The sequence below is a fragment of the Neovison vison genome, chromosome 7 (genome assembly GCF_020171115.1).
Source record: "Neovison vison isolate M4711 chromosome 7, ASM_NN_V1, whole genome shotgun sequence".
Taxonomy (NCBI): Eukaryota; Metazoa; Chordata; class Mammalia; order Carnivora; family Mustelidae; genus Neogale; species Neogale vison.
Genome location: NC_058097.1, coordinates 191,336,825 through 191,358,842, shown reverse-complemented (window position 1 = coordinate 191,358,842; position 22,018 = coordinate 191,336,825). Strand labels below are relative to the sequence as shown.

General features: G+C 36.5%; 3 protein-coding genes across 3 annotated transcripts; all 3 read right to left on the bottom strand.

Annotated features, from left to right (window-relative positions):
• Window positions 1-331: 331 nt before the first annotated feature.
• Window positions 332-1,258, bottom strand: LOC122914344 (olfactory receptor 140-like). Its single transcript, XM_044260973.1, has one exon. The coding sequence runs from the start codon at window positions 1,256-1,258 to the stop codon at window positions 332-334; it is 927 nt and encodes a 308-aa protein (XP_044116908.1).
• Window positions 1,259-7,313: 6,055 nt separating this feature from the next.
• On the bottom strand, window positions 7,314-8,243 carry LOC122914343 (olfactory receptor 4C46-like). The gene has a single exon (XM_044260972.1). The coding sequence runs from the start codon at window positions 8,241-8,243 to the stop codon at window positions 7,314-7,316; it is 930 nt and encodes a 309-aa protein (XP_044116907.1).
• An 11,297-nt stretch (window positions 8,244-19,540) lies between these two features.
• On the bottom strand, window positions 19,541-20,548 carry LOC122913615 (olfactory receptor 4A15-like). Its single transcript, XM_044260277.1, has one exon. The coding sequence runs from the start codon at window positions 20,537-20,539 to the stop codon at window positions 19,541-19,543; it is 999 nt and encodes a 332-aa protein (XP_044116212.1). The 5' UTR covers window positions 20,540-20,548.
• Between the last annotated feature and the right edge of the window lie 1,470 nt (window positions 20,549-22,018).

Genomic DNA, 22,018 nt, shown 5'->3' with positions numbered 1-22,018 from the left:
AGTCAAGTAACAAATGTGAAAAATTTAGTAAAGTAACATAAAACCTTGGAGAAAAAAAATACTCTAGAATAAACAAACTGGGGATTTATAGTTGTTCTTTCTATTCTTTTTTTGACTCTGTGAACACTGTGGCTTTGATAAAGTACATTAAAAGCTATCAAAAGCACCTATCAAAAGGCCTAGCCACTGTTAAGTGCTTCATCAGTGTTAGAATATGGGAATTTTTTTTTACACTATTGATCTGCAAAATCTTCCGTTCTCTTTCACACTGTACAACAGATAGAATCCTCCCTATTAAATAAACCATCCCTTCCTTGGCATTAGGAACAGACTAAGTTATCCTCCTCTTCAACAGACTCCTCATGGCATTTTTCACTTCTGTGTTTCTCACTGTGTAAATGATAGGATTCAACATGGGAGTGAGGATTGCAAAGAACACAGTCACCAACTTGTCCACAGGGTAGGTGACTACAGGACGCATGTAGGTGAATATGCAAGGCACAAAAAAGAGCACAACTACAGTAAAGTGGGAGCCACACGTTGAGAGGGCTTTGTGCCGACCTTCGGAGCCATGGGATTTCAGGGAGCTCAGGATGACTATGTAGGAGAGGAGTAGCATGGAAAAAATGAGCAAGCACATGGCCCCACTGTTGGCTGCCACCACCATTCCCAGCATGTAGGTGTCACTGCAGGCAAGTTTCAGCAGAGGGAAGAGATCACACATGAAGTGGTCAATCACATTGGGACCACAGAAGGGCAATTTGACCATGAAAAGGATCTGCACAGTGGCATGCAGGATCCCCCCTATCCACGCCACCACCACCAGGAGGCGGCAGAGCCCCGGTCGCATGATGGTCGTGTAGTGCAGGGGCTTGCAGATAGCTACATAGCGATCATAGGCCATGACAATGAGGAGGATGATCTCTGATCCTCCCAGAAAGTGTTCCACGAAGAGCTGAGTCAGGCAGCCGCCCAAGGAGATGGTTCTCCTCTGGTACAGCAGGTCGATGATCATTTTGGGGGTGGTCACAGAGGTGTAGGATGCATCTATAAAGGACAAGTATGTGAGAAAGAAATACATGGGAGCCAAAAGTGTGGGGCTGAGGGAGATGGTAATAACAATGAGCAGATTGGCCAGCACAGTAAATAGAAAAATGAACAAAAAGAGCACAAAGAGTATTTTCTGCAAGTGTGGATTCTGCGTGAGTCCCAAGAGAATAAATCCAGTCACATTGTTGGGAGGTGTGAGGTGATCCATTCAGGAAGAAACACCTTCCTGGGGCCTGAATTCCCTACAAAGGGGAAAAGAGACACCTATTATCCCTGAAAGGATTGTAGTCAGATTTCATAGTACAAAAACAGTGACTGACTGTAGAGCATGCTCTGGGCACTCTTTGCATCAACATTTGTTTCAATTCTAACTTTCTCTACAATGCATTCCGTCTCCTCAGATACCTCATACTTGCGACCTGTAAACACCCATAGCACAACCTGGGATGAGTAAATTTACTGAAAAAACACTGGGCTATAAAAATGACATTGGGATTTTACTGGTTCCCACTCTCCATGATTTTGCTAAGTCATGTCAGTGTCCCATGCTTCTGAGCCCTCCTCTGTGTCTGTGAGCTTACAAATTGTAACTCTCACATGTATTTTGTAAAGTATGAGTTATTCCCTCTTCTAAGGGAATTTACATTCGAACCCTCACATGTGGAAAGAAAGACATGGTCATAAGTATCAATCATAAGCAGGTGATTTAAAATGGAAGATGCACAAGCCATTGGTGACATGTTTTCCCTGGTACCTACCATAACATATATAGTGTTCCTGTGTTTCTTCACTGTGCCTACCACAGTGTCAGGCACAGTGTCTACAGTGTCTGGTCCCTGTTAGGTAATGAATAAATGCTTGGTGAATCACCACATTCCTGTATCTCCACGGGTAAGAATGCACTCACTTCCCCATCCCATAAACATAGATATCCAAGCTCTCTTGTCCTCCCACTCTGTTTTTACTCTTTACTTTATGACACATAGACTTCTGAAGAAAAAAGTTGTATTCTAGCTTAATAGTTTCTGACAAAATTTATAAAGTGAGTATGAAAATATAACTTGCTTCTAGGAAAGAATATGTTCCTGGATCATTTTACTTTCAAGATTATTACAGTATTTGTTAGTTAATATTTTTTATTCTTCAACATGCTGTTCCACATACAATTTAACATAATCACATTCAGTAAATGGGCAGCTTCAGTAGAACAGGATAAAAACTCCTAGATGGGTGTTCATTACATGATGCTCTATCAAGCAAAGGAAACCCTTATTTAAAAGTTTTGAAAATAGAAATTTAATCAGAGAACAGAAAGAAATGTTCTGTTAGGTAAGATAGATCACATACTATCTATATACATACATATATACAAACACACACACAAATATGTAGTATCTACTATTTACTGTAAGTGCCCATTAAATGCTCACTCACTCAACAAACATTTATTGGCACTTCCTATGTATATAAATGTATGTTTGTCCAGAGAAGGTCATAAAAAGTGTTCCAGTTTAAATGCCTTTGGTAATCCCTCCCCAACACTTTATCACCAAACGGCAGCAGGGCTATCATTCATGAGATCCCTCCACTCCTTTACATATCTCCTATGTGCCTTCTCATGGCTTCTTTTCCCATCCTCCCATAACGTCCATCATCCGTCATTCTTGGTTGCAGGATATTGCAATATTAATACAATGAGGAAATTTGAAGACATATAGTTCCCAAAGGAAACAGAGGAGAAAATGGAAATATAATGAAATGTATTTTTTTTAATATTTCCTTTCCTTGCAAAGATAAGTGGACAAAGAAGATTATTTTTTAATTATCCAAAATGAAAATTTTACTCATGTGTGAAAACCAAGTGCAGAAGCTTCTTTGCATTCCCTTATTCTGAGGTGCACTCCCTCAACAGATCATAAAATAGTATAGTGGACATAAACTCAGAAAAATACAGTTAATAAGAGATTTAGAAATAGCTGTGAAGAAATAGAAATTATTCGGTCCTTTTGTTTGGCTTCAACATATTCTTTCTAGGAATGAAACCCAAAGAAAAATACTTTTAAAAGAGAAAAATCATTATGTAGAAATCTGTTCAACAAAATTATTATGAGCTGTGGAAAACTAGAAACTGCATATGATGTCCAATATTAGAGAAGCAGATAAGTAAAATATAGTGCACCTCTTTGAATAATGTGTCGTTTATAAGAAAGATGTTTTTAAAAATTGTACAATGCCTAAGGAAAAGTATTAAGTGTAAAAATAGGTGGGCGAAAGTTTGGAACAAATTTGAAAATATAACCTGATTCTAATTAATTGAAATATATAAAAATGTATATATTAGTAAGAAAAAAGACCCCAAAAATGTTTTTACTTCTAAACTGGTGGGATGTAGTTGTTTCTATTGTGATGCCTGACCTCCTGAAGAGATTTAACACTCAGATCCATGGAGTGTGAGATGTGATTATATGATATGTTAGATGCATTTAAACCTGAGATTCTATAATTATATAAATTTCTGGGGAAAAAATTATCTCACTTACAGACTTGTTTAGCACAGCTTCATGGCCAGGATCCCCGGCAGCTGTTAGTTCACCAAGAAATAAGTTAGGTTGTAAGATTGAAAATACCAATTCACCCAGCTCCAGTAAGTGTCTTTGTTGATTTATAAACGGCACTTTTCTCTTGAGCCTCACAGGCACGACCACATAACCTGTTTGTAGATGCATTCTGCAAAGTTTATTAGCTGTGGCTAATTGGACCTCAGGGATATGTCACCGTTACTACTCGATCTTACCAACAACCCAATTATTTCATGAAACTTAACTGAACATGAGAGAAGTTTTATAGTATTCATCTTTAATTTTTAATTCTTTTCCTTTAGTCTGTATGAAAACAAAACTCCATAACAAGAGCAAAAAACAAACTCAACCACTTACATATTTATATGCTTGATAAAGATGAGTTTAATACAGAGACTTTATATTTGGTATTATATAAATTAAACACTTAGGAGGATAAGAATCTTACCTTTTAAATTTTCATTATAATATTTTGTGTTTTTTGACTGATCTATCATTCCTGGTAATAATTTTTAAATATTATTTAAAGATGTAAATTAAGTGATATTTATGAACACCATTATAATATTGACACTTCAAACCAGCTAAAGCTTACTTCTTCAAAGCAGTTGTTACTTGGGCCAATTCTGAAACTAGATTAACATAATAATGAAAATAATTCCATTCTATGAATCAAGTCACAGATGATAAAATGCATTTATTTCAGCCACTTAAACTTAATCTCTGATATACCTATGAAAGGGAAGAGAAATATGCATCTGAATTCACAGTTCATAACAAGGAATTATAAGACAGGAACTGAGAATGCTATTCACCAAGGCAAAGGAAAAAGCCAGGCCTCAATCTTGGCTCAGGATCCTAATTCCTAAATTATTGTTTTACAATTAAAGTGTCATTACACGTTTATGCTGTCATCAACTGTGATTTATAATACAATTATATACTAAGAGAAATAAATATTAATTTTTAGAATGATTTTTAAACAAATTTAATTCAATTCAATTCAGAAATATTCCTATATAGAATCACATTCACCCTTGTTCAAATATGTTTCCTTTATTAAAAGAAAAAGAAATTGTACATAAATCTGGATTGGCTCAAGAGAAGGTGGTCACTGTGAGCAACACATGTCATGAGGAGAACAGTTTACGATAACTGAGACCAACTAAACCCAGGTTCATTAGACACTTGAGTATTACAATGCTATGATAGTGTTTGTGATGGCAGATGCCAAAGAAAGCTTGAATGAGGATGGAAACTTAAAAGCTGTATGGAATACACATTTTACTGAAGTATCATCTGTGAAAATGTCTTGAACTTGTCTTTCAGCTCTTGAATGAATTAGCATGTATTTAAACAGACATCATACTCAACATCAGGAAAGATTGCAATCCATTCATATTGTCCATTAAGTGGTCATCCAGCCTCAATTTAGCTATAGTGGTCGTTAATTGCATTAGAACCTCTACATCTGTCTAGACTACCCCCCTCAAGGACAAAAGTAGCATGTAATAAAGGTAAATCTAAATCACTGAGACTTAGCCATGAAGATAATTATTCAAAAGATAAGTTATTGGAGCTATCCCAAGAAAGTCTATTTCCAGAATATAAATCCAAAGACAGACTGGTTGGTAACCCTTGAGAAATAGCAACACAGAGTTTCAATCTAGAAGGGTAAACCAGAATGAAAAAGAAATTAAATATAGATCACATCATAGCTGGTCAGAAACTAGATGAGGTATGATGTGATGTTTGATGGGTTCGGGGACTAGTTTCAAAAAAATCAGATACCTGCCAAAGTGTTCTTTTTGTGGGCAGCTTCATACATTTCACTAGGGAGAAGGACATGTTCTCAAAGAGCAAGACTCATATTGTCTTGGACCAATCCACAGACCCTTTCAGCCTAGAAGGACATCTAAGTTGTCTATGAGTAATGGAAAAATTACAAGAGATGAGATGTGTTCTCATAACCTTTCCAATTTTACTTATTCTAACTGAAGTAGAAGCAAATTAACAGTATTTATAATAATAAAAATATTGGTATAAGCAGAATCACAGAACTTGGAAACAGCTTCTGAATTACCTAAGTAAACTACTGGTAGAAATAAGGAGAGCTGTTTTGTGTCACAGAAAGGGATGATGGCATAGTGAGAAATAAGATCATGTCTCCTCATCCTGAAGATAAGGTTTTTGCTCTACATTTTCTTAACCATAATACACTTGTTAGATATTTTCACATCATGCAATCAACTGATGTTTTTAATAAAACATGTGGTATCCATGTGAGGTAGGAGCCTGGAACTTTCTGTCAAATGAAAAAATTACAAGGACACACGGGTGGCTGAGTCTTTTGAGGTTACAACTCTTGATTTGGGCTCAGGTCATGATCTTAGCATCATTAGACTGAGTCCAGCATTGGGCTCCGTGCTCAGTGTGGAGTCTCCTTGATATTCTCTTTCTGCCTCTGCCCCTCCCCCTGCTCACACTTTCTATCTCAATTCTAAAATAAATAAATTAAATCTTCTTTAAGAAAAGAAGAAGCTATTAGCACATTTATGACATGCATATACATTTGAATTTAGGTACAGACTTTTTTTTAACAGACTTTATTTTTCAAAAGAGCCAAAATTGATTCATAACAAAGTCATATAAGTTGTTTTGCTAAAAAACAGTTTGTTCATTCAAGTGTAAGGATTCTTTTTTTTTTTCGTATCCCTTATAAATGACCTCCTAAAGCAGTTTCCAGAGACGATTCCAGTCTCAAGGAACTAAAAGTAAAGCCAGCTTTTTAGTAGTAAAAGTTTTTAAAATATATTCTATTGTATGTTTTGAGAAACACTTGCATTTGATTGTATTAATAATTATTACTCTGATAAAGTGTCATAACCTATAGCATATAATAAAAAGTATTTTTATAGTACAAATCATAATCTAATACTGGTCCAAGCCCCCTATATAATGAAAAGATCACAGGATGGGGAGTAAGAATATTTGGGCTCATGCCTGACTTATATGTTCTAAGATCTATTTAGATCTTAGAACATATTAGATTTTCCACTTTTTTCTGTAAAGTAAAAACAATAGAAATTCAATTTTATAAGGGGTGACCATGTGAAAACGCTTAAACATTTTCACGCCATTTTAAATACCATTAATTTTTATAATTCCTGACAGCTTTTACTCAACAAAACAAGAAACCCCCAAATAAGTTTAAACATTAGGTATATCAACTGTGGGCCAAAAGGGTCTTCGCAAGTATCCTCTTTCTAAATTATACTCCACACTGTCCCATATGCCAGTAGGCAGAACAGCTTTCTGAGTACCAACTGCTTATATACACAAGCCATTATACAACTCTGTAGCTAGAAAGGCGTGTTTCAAGTTTGTTACAAAACAAGAACGGTTCTGATTAATTACTGCTTTTCTTCCCCTTATAGTCTTTGAATGGTTGAAATATCATCAGATTTGGATTTAGGAAAAAGCAGATCCACACGCTAGCTCTGTCTGACATTGGGCTACTTATTCAATGTTTTTGAATTTCCTTTTCCTTCATCTGTAAAACAGCAATAATCATAATAATACCTACCTTGCAGAGAGGTTGTCTCACATGGGAGGTATGGAAAGTGCTTTAAAGTACTATAAAAAATGTGAAGATCATGATAGAAATAAAATCTTTGTATTGGGTCACTTATCTGAAATTGCATTCCTGCTTAATAACATTCTAATGGCATTTTTTACCTCTGTATTCCTGACTGTGTAGATGACAGGGTTTAACATGGGAGTAACAAGAGTATAGAATACGGCTATGGCTTTATCCATGGGAAAAGTAGCTACTGGTCGCAGATACATAAAAATACAGGGCACGAAGAACAGGATAACTACTGTGATGTGGGAGCCACAGGTAGAGAGGGCCTTTTTCCTCCCTGCAGAGCTGTAAGTCTTCAAGGAGCACAGGATGACCACATAGGATACCAGTAACATCACAAAGGTGATCACAGAGATTACCCCACCATTGACAGCAACCAAGAGACCAACAAGGAAAGTGTCAGTGCAGGCAAGTTGTATCAGGGGGAAAATGTCACACATGAAGTGATCCATGATATTGGGACCACAGAATGGGAGCCAGAAAGTAACCAGAATCTGTCCGATGGAGTGGAGAAAACCTACTGCCCAACACACACCCACGAGGAGGCAGCATGTATGGTGGTTCATGACAGACACATAGTGCAGAGGTCTACAGATGGCCACATAGCGGTCATATGCCATGACCACAAGGAGGACAATCTCTGAAGTTCCTAAGAAATGTTCTATAAAGAGCTGTGTCATGCAGCCACTGAAGGAAACAGATTTTGAATCAAAGAGCAGATCGGCTAGCATTTTAGGGATGATGGTGGAGGAATAGCATGCATCTATCAAAGACAAGAAGGCCAGAAAGAAATACATTGGGGAGTCCAAAGCCTGGCTGCCAATGATAGTAACCACAATGAGTAGGTTGCCTGTTACAGTGACAGTGTAGGTGATAAGTAACACCAGAAACAGAATTCTCTGCATTGGACGATCCTGAGTAAGTCCCATTAGAATGAATTCAGTCACATTCATCCTGTCTTCTTTCATTTCAATCCTGATGATAGATTCTGGAGTACAGAATTAACCTGAAAAGACAAGATCTCCAAATTCAAATGATGAGAACTTTATATTTTGGATTTTTAGACAAGACCAAAACATTTTAGTAGTATAAGCTATTTTTTCATGGTGTACCAAGAAAAGAAACATCCTTTTTCTATTTTATAAAAAGAGTGAATTTTTGAACTAACTCAGCTTCTTACAAGGTTCATCACCTGATGAACCATCACTGAGGCTGTGCTAGAGGACATCCAGATACAGGGAACTAACTCACCATATAATTAGCCTGATTGTTTCTCAGCTAATAAGAAATGTTAAGAACTGTTCATTAAATATTTTTTAAAAAACTATTTGTACAATTGTTGATTTAATATACAGGTTAAGTGCAATTCACCTTTTTATTTTTCTCATTTAAAAACCCTTCAGGTAAGTGGCAGAGAAGATCTGTACCTGTCTTGTTCACCTCTTTATCCCCAGCACTTGGTTCAGTCAGTGTCTGACCCATAGTGGTATTCAACAAGGGTTATATAAATAAATCAGTTGGAAGACTCCTTACTTATTTTTCCTGTGTTTTCTTTTTTCTTCCTAACTCCCCAAATCAAAGTGTTTACTCTCTTACATGGGAGAAAAAGTGGAATACACAGTTGGAACAGGTACTAGATGTATTCTTTCTACCCCTTCAGATCTGTTCTCAATGTATACACCCTGGGCGGCTGCTTTCCCTGGTGCCCTTTTACCAGATTTCTCTTACTTCTTACCAACAGGTGGTACCAGCTGAATGTAAGGCAGGTGGGAAGAAAAGGATTTCAGGGTATTTACTGTCCTGGTTCCCTCCTATAGTCTGTCAACCAGTGAGTGACAAATGAGACAGAACACTTGGAATGGAACTTCTGGTTTCCTGTAATCACTCTCTCCCCTTGCTCTCTCAGGTCTAACTTTGATAATGGCTTTATCATCCCTTGCTGGTTTCCCGTAGTCCCACCTACACCCTGGTAAGTAAACATAATTAAGCTCTTCTAAATCTCTCATTTTAAGTATGCTGTTTCAGGGCGCCAATGGATGCAGAAAGTTTGTGTTGTTTCCTCTGTAAAGAAAGAAAGAGTTTTCCTTTTATAGAAATTTATTTTATTTCTAAAACATCTGTACTTCTTTTGATATACAGAAACTAAGTAAGGTTAACTTTTGTCAGAAAAAAATATTGTGTAAGAAAGAAATGTAACCTAAAGATTACTGGACATCTTCAGCTGAAGTCTACGTGTTATCTATGACACTGTCTTTGGGATTATATGATTCTATCGGATTTATGCCTTTTGGTATCTCGAGCTATTCAACAATTCCTTAAATTTATAAAACTGATAATAATACTAACAACTCTGGTCCATAGAAATGCAAAGGCTACTGGGTGGAACATTGATTGATTTCCCTGGTCATTACAGATCAAGCCAGTTTTGCATTTATTTGTAAATTATTTACACATTCCTGACTGAATAATGTAAGGGTGCTATTTTGGAATTTCCTTTAGGCTGAGTATAATCATACCAGTTTCCTCATTAATGAATGAATTAAATAAAACCTTTGGTATGTGTTCATTTTATATTTCTTTAAGAGTCATGGTTTCACATTTTAAAAAATTATCTTGCCTTTGGATAACAGAAGAGCAACCATTATATTTAGGAGAGATAAAAAGACTTCTAGATATCCAGATATTCTTGTCCTCTGTGTTCTTTCACCATGGGTTTTTCTGTTTTATTCTGTTGGATATTTGTTTCTGCTTAATCAATTTGTAAAAATCTTCTTTAAAACTCCCTTTGAAGTAAAATAGAAACAAAATATGTTATTGACATTTTTTTTGTTAGCTTCCCAATTCCAGTCCCAGCCAAACTTAGCAAATATGAGTATCCGTAGCAACCATATTGAAAGGAACCTGCTGAAAAAAATCCTATGAATCTGGCCCAGGGGTGTGTGTGTATTTGCATGTGTGTGTGTGTGTGTGTGAGAGAGAGAGAGAGAGAGACAGTGTGTGTGTGTGTGTGTGTGTGTGTGTGTGTGTGATGAAGGGAAGATTATATAATGCAATTTAATTTTATGGTTTATTTAGGCATTTGCTTATAAGTTCACCTCAAAATACTCACGGTCTACTATATGCCTAACACTCTAGGGAAAAAAGCAGATAATGTCTCTACTTTCCTGAAGCTTATATTCTAGTATGTAGAGACAGAAAATAGCAAATAGAAAAGGAATTATATATTATGTCAAAAATACAATACCTGCTAGGAGAAATATAAAGCAGGGTAAATGATACATGATCCCTGAGTAGGATTATTTTCTGTAAGTTAATCAGAGAGGACTTCTTTGAGAAGGGATGGCATAAGCCAAACTTGAATGGCTGTGGAAGGACCCACAAAGGTATCTGAGGATAGAAGTTTCCAGATAGAGAAACCAGCAAGTGAAAAGTCCGGAGGAGGGAGCATGGTTGGTACCACTGATCAAAGGAGGCTAGCTTAACAGAAGTGGGATGAATAAAGAGTGGTTGATGACAGATCATGCAGACCACTGTAAGAGGATTATTCTGGCTTTTGTCTAGAGAATGGTTCATAAAGGAGCAAGAGTAGAAGCAGACTAGTTAGGAAGTTATTGCAACCATCTAGCTAAAAAGTGATGGTGGTTTGGACTGTGATGGTAGGAGTAGAGGTGGATGTATTATGAAGGTAGATACAATAGAATTTGCTGAGAGACCTGACAGAGACATAAAGAGAGAAAAGAGTAAAAATTACTCTAAAGTTTTTTGGACAACATCACCTAAAGACAGTGTTGTCATGTACGGAGACCATTTCGTGTCTAGATGTCACCACTAACACAGCCAACATTTGCTTGAGTGTTTACAAGTGCCAGACACATTTACTCTTTACATCAACACTGAAGTCAGACCCTGCTATCATCCTTATGTAACAGATGAAATAATGAAGACTTACAAAAGGTAAGGAAGCTGTTCAGTGTAATTCAGTAGGTTGTGACCCTGGCCTTACACTGGAATAAACAGCAAAGTTAATTCTATAAATTGCATTTAACCTCTGGAACTCTTCACTATTTACTGTAAAATGAAGATACTTGGTTCAAAGGATATCTGTCAGAACAGAAGGGTGACTAGTTCTGTAATTGGCACAAAGTAGGTACAAAGGTTGACATTTGACCATGACTATTATATAGTATTCTTTCTATGAAATTCATTGTGCAGTGAATTGCTAAAAAAAAATGAGAATGTTTATCTATCATTTATCTTCATGGTTCTTAACTATGTAGCATGAATCCTCTCCTCTTCTTTACCAAAGTGGCTGCTTGTAAACTACTTTACACATAGAAACACTGACTCCATACACATTAGATTTATTAGTTAGTCTTGGCATTAAATAGACAAAGACAGTTTTTATTACAAGATTACAGTTTGAAAATGAGTGCCAAATATAATATTCCAACAAAAAGAAATAAATTTCCTGCAAGCATTGTCATTCTCTGATACTCTCCCCTTCAAAGTCATTTTTTCCCTTTTTTGCTCAGCACCCTCCCTCCCCCACAAAAATGATCTCTACTTGTTCACTGCTCTCCATGCTGTTTTCATGTCTCCAGATTTTGTTTCCCTAGAGTCATCTTTTAACCTATAATGATGAATATTCAGTTAATAAATAATATTACCCCCCTTAGAGTCCAAGAGAGTACTGCTTCAGTCCCTTCTGAAAAAGGACTAGTGAGAGTAATCTAGCAGAAAAATAGCTACCAAGAAGACTGGGGAATGGGAAGACAACTAACCTGTGTCTATCAACGCTACAGGTGATAATGTGGAAACTAGGAGGGCTATTCTGGGAGACTCTAACCAGCCCCCTTTTTTAGCCTCCAGGGTGAAAAATGAAGATCTATTAACAGGTATTATCACTATAGATGAGATGAGTTAAAGAAGGATTTTTTTTTTCTGTGTAAGTCTGTGTAAGCCAGAGAGAATCCAGTCCTTAAAAAACCCAATGCTTTATCTCTTGCAAACAGGGTTGTTTGGGTCTCTGGCTTACCCCTGCAATTATAAAATCTAAACATTATGGTGAATTAATAGAGAAGTTATCAAATAAGATATAGCTGTGGTAATGTCACAACAAGATAAAATCCACTTGTTGCATTTATGAAAATCATCCCTTTATTTCTCAAAACCCATTATTCATTCATTCATCCTTTGATTCATTGCCTAGTGCCCAGAGTTTCACGGATTCACATGTTAATTCAGTAACCATTTATTACACCTTTAATTTGTGTAAGTGTCAGGAAGGCAGTCTCCAGGGGGGAATGCAAAGACAGGAGCCTGATTTGAAAGAGCTCCTCCTCTACCAGAGGTACAACCAACATTCTAATGAAAAAGAGAGAAAATGTTAAGTGTGTCAGAGGCATGCACTTCAAAATATGCAGAGGCCAAATACCAAATGTGAATGAATGGAAGATGAAGCATGGATCAGGTTTTTGAGACTAGAACACTGAGTTGACATTTCAACATTTTATACTGAAGATTAAGTGAATGCCTAAAGTCGGAAATAGAATTTAAAACCCCGAATCTTGAAAGAACTGCTTCAGTTTCTTATCACTTCAGGAAGCAAGGGAGTACTATTTGTTGTGTAAAAAGATTAAAAATTTGGAAGCAATGAGGTTCCAGTCATTTCTTATATTTTATCAAAGAGGAGCATCTTAACTCTTGGAGAGAAAGAAATCCTTTGCTTCGATCGCTTTCAATTATCAGAAGCCTCATCTTCAACCAATAACCATGATGTTTTCACCAGCCTTTCTCATATAGTAACACATATGGAACAACCAAGAGTACCTCTCCCAGCAGTGCTCTCCCTCATTAAGAATCAAAGGGCATAGGAGTTGAGGAAGGAAAGGTCTACTACACCATCAAGGAATAAAAGCTAAAAATCATTTCAGTGCATCTAAATAAAGCACTCCTTTTTGCCTTCAGGAATGGAAGAAATACATCTCCAAATCTTTCAACTCAAAGAAATATGCTGTTACCTTATTGTTAAATGTTAGAATATCTTGGGAAAGTATAGGTACAAGTATTTAAAATTATGTGTGAAAAAATGCAGAAAGTAAATAGAGCAAAACCAGTATTATTTTTTATAGGTTTATTGTAATGCTGAAACTATAACATTTTTACTTTTTCAACCTATCTGTAATTTATATTTTTCTATCATGACTACATGTTATTCTAATTTTAGAGAATATACCTTTTAAAGAAATTTTATTACCATTTCAAATGTCCCAATAGCTCTTTCTCATCTCTCTTCTTATTTCTTTTGGTGTCAGAAATATTAAAGTTCTGAGATGATTAAGGACTAAGGAAAGTAAGTTTACTCTCCTCTTAAGAGCATTCTCTTACTACACCGTACACAAAGATAAACTCAAAATGGATAAAAGACCTCAACGTGAGACAGGAATCCATCAGAATCCTAGAGGAGAACATAGGCAGTATGATATCTCTTCGATATCAGCCACAGCAACTTCTTTCAAGAAACGTCTCCAAAGGCAAAGGAAACAAAAGCGAAAATAAACTTTTGGGACTTCATCAAAATCAAAAGCTTCTGCACAGCAAAGGAAACAGTCAACAAAACAAAGAGGCAACCCACGGAATGGGAGAAGATATTTGCAAATGACAGTACAGACAAAAGGTTGATATCCAGGATCTATAATGAACTCCTCAAACTCAACACACACGAAACAGGCAAACACATCAAAAAATGGGCAGAAGATATGAACAGACACTTCTCCAATCAAGACATATAAATTGGAAGGGGAGATGAACCATGAGAGACTATGGACTCTGAAAAACAGTCTGAGGGGTTTGAAGTGGCGGGGGGGTGGGAGGTTGGGGTACCAGGTGGTGGGTATTATAGAGGGCACAGCTTGCATGGAGCACTGGGTGTGGTGAAAAAATAATGAATACTGTTTTTCTGAAAATAAATAAATTGGAAAAAAAAAAGACATACAAATGGCTATCAGACACATGAAAAAATGTTCATCATCATTAGCCCTCAGGGAGATTCAAATTAAAACCACATTGAGATATCACCTTACACCAGTTAGAATGGCCAAAATTAACAAAACAGGAAACAACATGTGTTGGAGAGGATGTGGAGAAACGGGAGCCCTCTTACACTGTTGGTGGGAATGCAAATTGGTGCAGCCTCTTTGGAGAACAGTGTGGAGATTCCTCAAGAAATTACAAATAGAGCTTCCCTATGACCCTGCAATTGCACTCCTGGGTATTTACCCCAAAGACACAGATGTCGTGAAAAGAAGGGCCATCTGTACCCCAATGTTTATAGCAGCAATGGCCACGGTCACCAAACTATGGAGAGAACCAAGATGCCCTTCAACGGATGAATGGATAAGGAAGATGTGGTCCATATACACTATAGAGTATTATGCCTCCATCAGAAAGGATGAATACCCAACTTTTGTAGCAACATGGACGGGACTGGAAGAGATTATGCTGAGTGAAATAAGTCAAGCAGAGAGAGTCAATTATCATATGGTCTCACTTATTTGTGGAGCATAACAAATAGCATGGAGGACAAGGGGCGTTAGAAAGGAGAAGGGAATTTGGGTAAATTGGAAGGGGAGGTGATCCATGAGAGACTATGGACTCTGAAAAACAATCTGGGGGGTTTGAAGTGGCGGGGGTGTGGGAGGTTGGGGTACCAGGTGGTGGGTATTACAGAGGGCACAGCTTGCATGGAGCACTGGGTGTGGTGAAAAAAAATAATGAATACTGTTTTTCTGAAAATAAATAAATTGATAAAAAAAAAAGAGATGCATTGGAAATCTAGCCTTGAAAAAAAAAAGAGATAGGAATTATTTGGTAATTATAAAGTTCTGTGTGAAGATTAGCCATTATTATTATAAGTAATAATCAAAAATTAGTATTGATTGTTTATATATGCTAGACATCATGCAAAATGTAAGTTATCTCCTTTAATATTATTTAGAGAGAGTTATATGTGGTTGAAAGGTTTCTTCTTCTATTATACAGATAGGAAAACTGAAACATGAAGAAGGAAAGCCTTGTATCCCAGGACATATAGTTAGTGAGAAACAGACCTAAAGATATAATTCAAGTCTGTCTGGCCTCAAGTCCTGATCTTGACCTTGGCCCCACATTACTTCCTATACGAACACTCACCAAGGTACATAGCAGGATCCTTAGTTAACATCCATCTTTCAACAAAGGCTTTAAGAAGACTGATTCTCATTCTAAGTTGTGGAGATATTAACAAATAAACTCAAGAAACACTTGGGAATTTGAAATGCATCAACTTCTTCCTCTCAGAATTTCCCCTATTCTCTCTCTGGAGAATTTACTTTTTTCCCTCTGGAGAATTTAGAATTACTATTAATTATTTACTTTGTCAAGTCAGTTAATAACATATTACTGTCCCTGTCCACTTCTAATTTGCCCTTCACCAGCAAAAGGTAGTATCCTATACCAAGCAGTTACTATTTACAGTCCTTTCATAGTTAATTCAGTATAACCCTAGAAGATGAATACATTATTTCCAACTCATAGATAGAAAAACTGAGGCTTAGAATGATTTATTTCACTTTTCCGGGATAGTGTAACTAGTAAGCAGTAGACCAAAAGTCAATTTCTATTGTTTCAGTTTCACAGTGTTATCTACCTAATTTAAGAAATCTCCAAAATAAAAAATCCCTGAAAAGTGTTGTACCATATTTGACTATAAAAAGAATACTAGGGGCGCCTGGGTGGCTCAATGGGTTAAAGCCTCTGCCTTAGGCTCAGATCATGGTCCCAGGGTCCTAAGATCGAGCCCCGAAACGGGCTCTCTGCTCAGCGGGGAACCTGTTTCCCTTCCTCTCTCTACCTGCCTCTCTGCCTGCTTATGATCTCTGTCTGTCAAATGAATAAATAAAATCTTTAAAAAAAAAAAAGAAGAAGAAGAATACTAATCTTGGATTTCATATCATATTATGAGAGTTTTCTGAAAATTCAAGTACATGGAAGCCAGAACTTGATGAATCAATCAATAATCTTAAGCACTGGGTGTGGTGAAAAAATAATGAATACTGTTTTTCTGAAAATAAATGAATTGGAACAAAGAAAAAAATATGAAAAAAAAATAATCTTAGGCAATGGAAATTGAATGAATTATTGAAGAGTACCTAATTCACTTTTTAAAAAATTTTTCATATGAAGAATCTGAGACAAATTAAGGATACAAATTTAGGTTTCTTAAATCCTAACTTATTTTTCTTGCATGGAATAGCTGATATTCTCACTTTTTGCAGAGTAATCCAAACAAAAGACATTGTTTTGCTTGCCTAATTGGTCTATATAATTACTTCAGTGAGCCTCCTTGTTTTCCAAGGGAGACCTGTCTAAGGAAATGAGGATGTTGAGAGATCATAACCAAATATATCCTTTTAACTCTACAGGATTTTCTCATACAAAGGCAAATCCCAAAAAGTAAATATTAATGATACCAGATTTTAAGCTTCCATTTTCCATGCAGATTGAGCCTGTCTCTCCATTTTGTTCCCAAACCAAGCAAGTACATTAAGTGGGAAAGTGGTAAGACTCACTCTCTGCATCTATCAAATCTCTTTGGTAGCCAAAAATATGGTACTACTTTTTGCTTAATATTTCGGAATGAAATATTAGTTTTAAATACTTCTATTGAGTCCTTCCTTCATTCCATGAAACTATTCTCCAGTGACCAGGGACCCAAAACAGAAATGTATTCCTGTAGAACACATGGAAGTCTAACAATGTATGTGGAACTGCCCCATTATAATAACTTTTGCTCTTTCTTTCACCTTTGGTCTGCTTTCAGACTACTGGACCACAGAAATGAGCACTAGTTTGCAACATATTTCCAGTCATCTCCAGAAATGTTTGACTATTTCTCTTTCCAGAGCACAGTTACCCTGGCAAAATGATCTCAGATGCCGTAGAAAAAGGTAAAGAGGAAGATATACATCCCTATTTGTGGTGCTATCACAGACTATTTGAGGATACCTATTGATTCCTTCATTCAAAAACTTCTAGCTTTAGATATTATTCACATATGGTGATTTGATGAGGAGCCATGACCTTTATAACTGAATTGTGGTGATTCAACTCAGGCCTTTATTCACCAAATCTAAATTATTTATCATCAACATCAAAGTCTGCTTGGGCTGTCATAACAAAATACTACAGAGAGGGAGGATTAAATCGACATTGATTTTTCCCACAGTCTTGGAGCCTGGAAGTCCAGGATGAAGGTAGCAACAGGGCTAGTTTCTGATGAGGCCTCTTTTCCCAGCTTGTAGACTGTCCATCTTCTCACACTGTCCTCACATGGCCTCTCCTCTGTGCACACATTTCAGAAAGAGAACTCTCTCGTCCCTTCCTCTCCTTACAAGGACATCAGTTCTATAGGACCCCAACCTTATGATCTCAAGGAGTACCACTTGTTCTATTTCTCACTGTTCAAGACTTGAAAGTCTAGGTACAAGTCACATGAGTAACGAAACTTTTCAGATGGCCTCAGGCTCACCCAGTTTCTGTCTGTAACCTCACAACAGACCATCAACAAGAATTACCTCCTAAGAAATGCTCCCAAATTCCTGACCCACTGAAACCATCTGAAATGATGAAGTGATTGCTGGTATTTTCAGCTACTAAACATTGGGGGGATTTTTTTTTTTTTTTTGTATATCACAATGGTATCTGAAACACTGCAGCACTTTAGATATCATATTATTATTCATGGATCAACTAATTGAACTACATAGAAAGCTAAGAAATAGAAGAATAGATATACAGATATTTTATATATAAAATTACAGGTGTTTCAGGGTAGTGGGAAATTCAGTGGTTTTCAATAAGTGTGCTGGGAAATTTATTCTTATGATTAAAAGGAATGTATATTTCTACCTCACGCCATACCTGAACATTTATGTTCTATATGGGTTAAAGATGTAAATGCAAGAAGCAAAACTTGAAAATTTTTTTAATATTATTTTTAAAATCAGGACAGGGAAGGACTTTGAGAAATATATGCACACATTTTTCATTCTGAGTTCAGCTTTCTCATTTCCACATAATAACTTTGGTGGTAAATCCTTGATCCCAACTGTGTTCACACCAGTATCCAGGTAGTAGGTCCTCCAATTCTGGTCATTTTGAAGTATTTAATCCACTGTACTGGATTTCTTTCTTATTAAAATATCTAGGTTAGTTGTTATTTCCTTCATTGAAGAATAAATAAAACTTCATGGCTGGCATTTATTCAATACATTTTAAATAAATGGAAGCATTAATATTGCTAAATACACTCACTGGATCCAATTACAAATTGAAAGAAAGATGAGGGAAAAAATACCAATTTCATATCCAATCTGTGTTGTGAGTTGACCTCTTAGCAAGGTAATTTGTAATGTCAGAGCTTTCAAAAATAACCTTTGTAATACAGTAATCAACCTCCAAAATTTCTATAGAGAAACTATAAAGAGAGAAGTCACTTTTGACTTATTACTTAAGTACAGATCATAAAGTTTACAGAGGAGAAAGGCATTCATATGTAAAACAAAACATATCCCCAAAATGCTTAACATTTATTACAATTTTTAAAAAGTATACCCAGAGAATTTAATTAAATGTAGGTAGACTCTGACAGTCTACTGTGATATGAAAGACTAAATGTGTATTTCAACTACCAGAAGAGTCATTTGATCTAGATGCACACAATGCATTGAACAATTTAAGTTTTCTGCCCAAAACTTCATTAGGATATAGAAAATCAGCCATATGCTACCATCACAGTATAAAGCTAATAAAGTTCACTTCTCATAGATCTATCCGCAGGTATGAACATGTGATGTGAAATTTCTAATTATTTAATTTGACAGGGAATTTATTTCTACTGTTAGATTAAGGTTTTTTTTTTAAACAATGTGAATTTTTAGTTTTAAATTCACACTCTCTTGGACTAAGGAGAATAATTTCTCTTAGGTCATATTTTTATGTACCATGGACGTACCATACTCCACCAACAAAAACTTGAAGTAAAACCAAAATTTGTTGCTCACTGAAGAACCTTAGCACAGTATGATTATATAGGTCAGAGATTAAACTTACACAGTTCTCTTGCTCTCTAAGGGTTGTAACATACTCCATTTAGATAAAGATTAATTTATATAGCTATTTCAGAAAGAGGCTAACTAACCCAAAGGAGATCATTTTTAAGATGTAATCACTGATAATGGAAGCAGTCCTCGATTCTGTGAAAGAATGAATATCCTGTTCTGCATGAGCAATACAGCCCTTTGTCAACTGAGGTCACATTTTTACTCCAAAGTTTCTGCATGGCATTTTTTATTTCTGCATTTCTCAGGGTATAGATTATGGGGTTCAGCATGGGCGTTATGAAGGTCAAAACTACAGTCATGAATTTATCAATGGGAAAGGTAGAATTAGGCCTTGCATACAGGAAGATACAGGGAACAAAGAATAAAATGACCACAGTTATATGGGATGCACAGGTGTGGAAGGCTTTGTGTTTCCCATCCAAACCATGAGTCTTAAGGGAGTGTAATATGACCCCATAGGAAACTAGGAGAATGAAGAAGATGCCAGTGCAAATGGCTCCTCCATTAGCTATCATAGAAACTCCAATGAGGTAAGTATTGGTGCAAGCAAGTTTCAGTAAGGGATACATATCACATACGAAGTTGTCAATGACATTGGGGCCACAGAAAGGGAGCTGATAAATAAAAAGAAACTGAACCATTGAGTGCAGAAAGCCTCCAGTCCAGGCCACCAGCAGCATAAGAACACATGTCCTCTGATTCATGATAATTAGATAATGAAGTGGTTTACAGATGGCTACATATCGGTCATAGGCCATCACCACCAGAAGAATGACTTCAGCACCAGCCAATAAGTGATCTAGAAAGACTTGAGTCATACAAGCCTGGAAGGAAATAGTTTTTTTCTCATAGAGCAAATCTACAATCATCTTGGGGGCAATGACAGTAGAATAGATGGCATCTATAAATGATAAATAAGCAAGAAAAAAGTACATGGGAGAATGCAGTGACCTGCTGGCCATAATGGTTACTATGATAAGCAGATTGCCCACTATTGTCACAACGTAGATGAGTAAGAATGGGACAAAGAGCACTTTTTGCCCCTCAGGATCCTGTGTGAGCCCTAGAAGGACAAACTCCGTCACATTGTTTCTATTTCCCATATATTCTTTGGAAGGCATTGAACTCAGGCATCAGAGGCTGTAAATGAAACGGCCATAATGAATTTGAGAGGACCGCATGCTTTGTGTCAAAAACCGTTGTTGCCACACTCAACCACGTTTGCCCCACAGGGCCTCACACAGGGTGACTTTCTAGAGAATGAAAGTTTAGAATCACCACCCACAGTTTCTGTTTTCATTTCCACAAATTTCTTACATCAACTACAAGGAGACCAGTTCTCTACCTGGGAGGTACTTGGCAGTGGGCATATGTGTGACATGACCTACCAAAAAACAAGGAAGCAGCTTTCTCCAGAGTCCTGCCTACAAATACTTCATTTTTTATTTTGTATGTAATTTCTTCTTTTGTTGAATGCTTTCTGGGTTTCTGACATTGACTGTGAAAACATGCTCATCTTTAATAACCTTGTTTACATAATAATATCTAGTCCATGGAGCATAAAGTGATTACCTGACATTTAGATAACTGCCTTTCTGAGTGACTTCACTATGAGCTCCAAATATCAAAACATATGTCACCTGCTGCAGTGAAAGACCCAGACATACTATGAGTGCCCCTTAAATATTTATTAAACTTTATTTAATCCAGCTGAATTTTGAACATATAAGAAACCATCTAAGAAGAGACCAGTACATTAAATTCTTCCCTGGGATGCCTGGGTGGTTCAGCCTGTTAAGGATCTGCCTTCAGCCCAGGTCATGATCCCAGAGTCCTAGGATTGAGCCCCACAGTCAGCTCCTAGCTTAGCAGGGAAACTGCTTCTCCCTCTCTCACTCCTCCTGCTTGTGCTCTCCCCCTTCTTTTCTCTCTCTCTCTCTCTCTTTCTAAAAAATAAATAGAATCTTAAAAAAAAAAAAAGAAAGAAAAAGAAATTCTTCCCACTCATGAAAGTACACTTTGTTTGAAAATACAGACACACACATACACACACAAATGGAATAGGCATTTATTACAACAGAGGTTATAGAGGAGAAAAATGGATAGTAAAAATTTAAGTAAATGGGTACTACCTAGACATTTTCCCTACTCTCCAAAATGGTTTAGAATTGGTTATTGCTAACTGTAATTCAATTCAGAATGCCAACATAAAGATTTTAGGCAGAATCATGGTATAGTAGCAAGAATCCCACACTAAAAATCTCAAAAAGTTAATTTTGTTCAGTCATCCTGGGAAAATCATGCCCCAACTCATGTTCTTATTGGAAAGGTTATAGCCTTCCCAGAGATATGAGTTTCTGAACTCTAGTCATGGAAAACCTTATCTTAAATGACATGCTAGCACTTACTGCTGGACCATCTTTATACTAACCAGGGTGAATTAACATGTGTTAAAGGTTACTTGATTATTAAAGTGATAAATAGATTACACCAGATATTTCATTCATATTGTTAGCTCTTGATTTTCCAAGTCTGTGTGGAATACAAGACATTCCTTCTCACTTGAGAAAAACAAATTATCC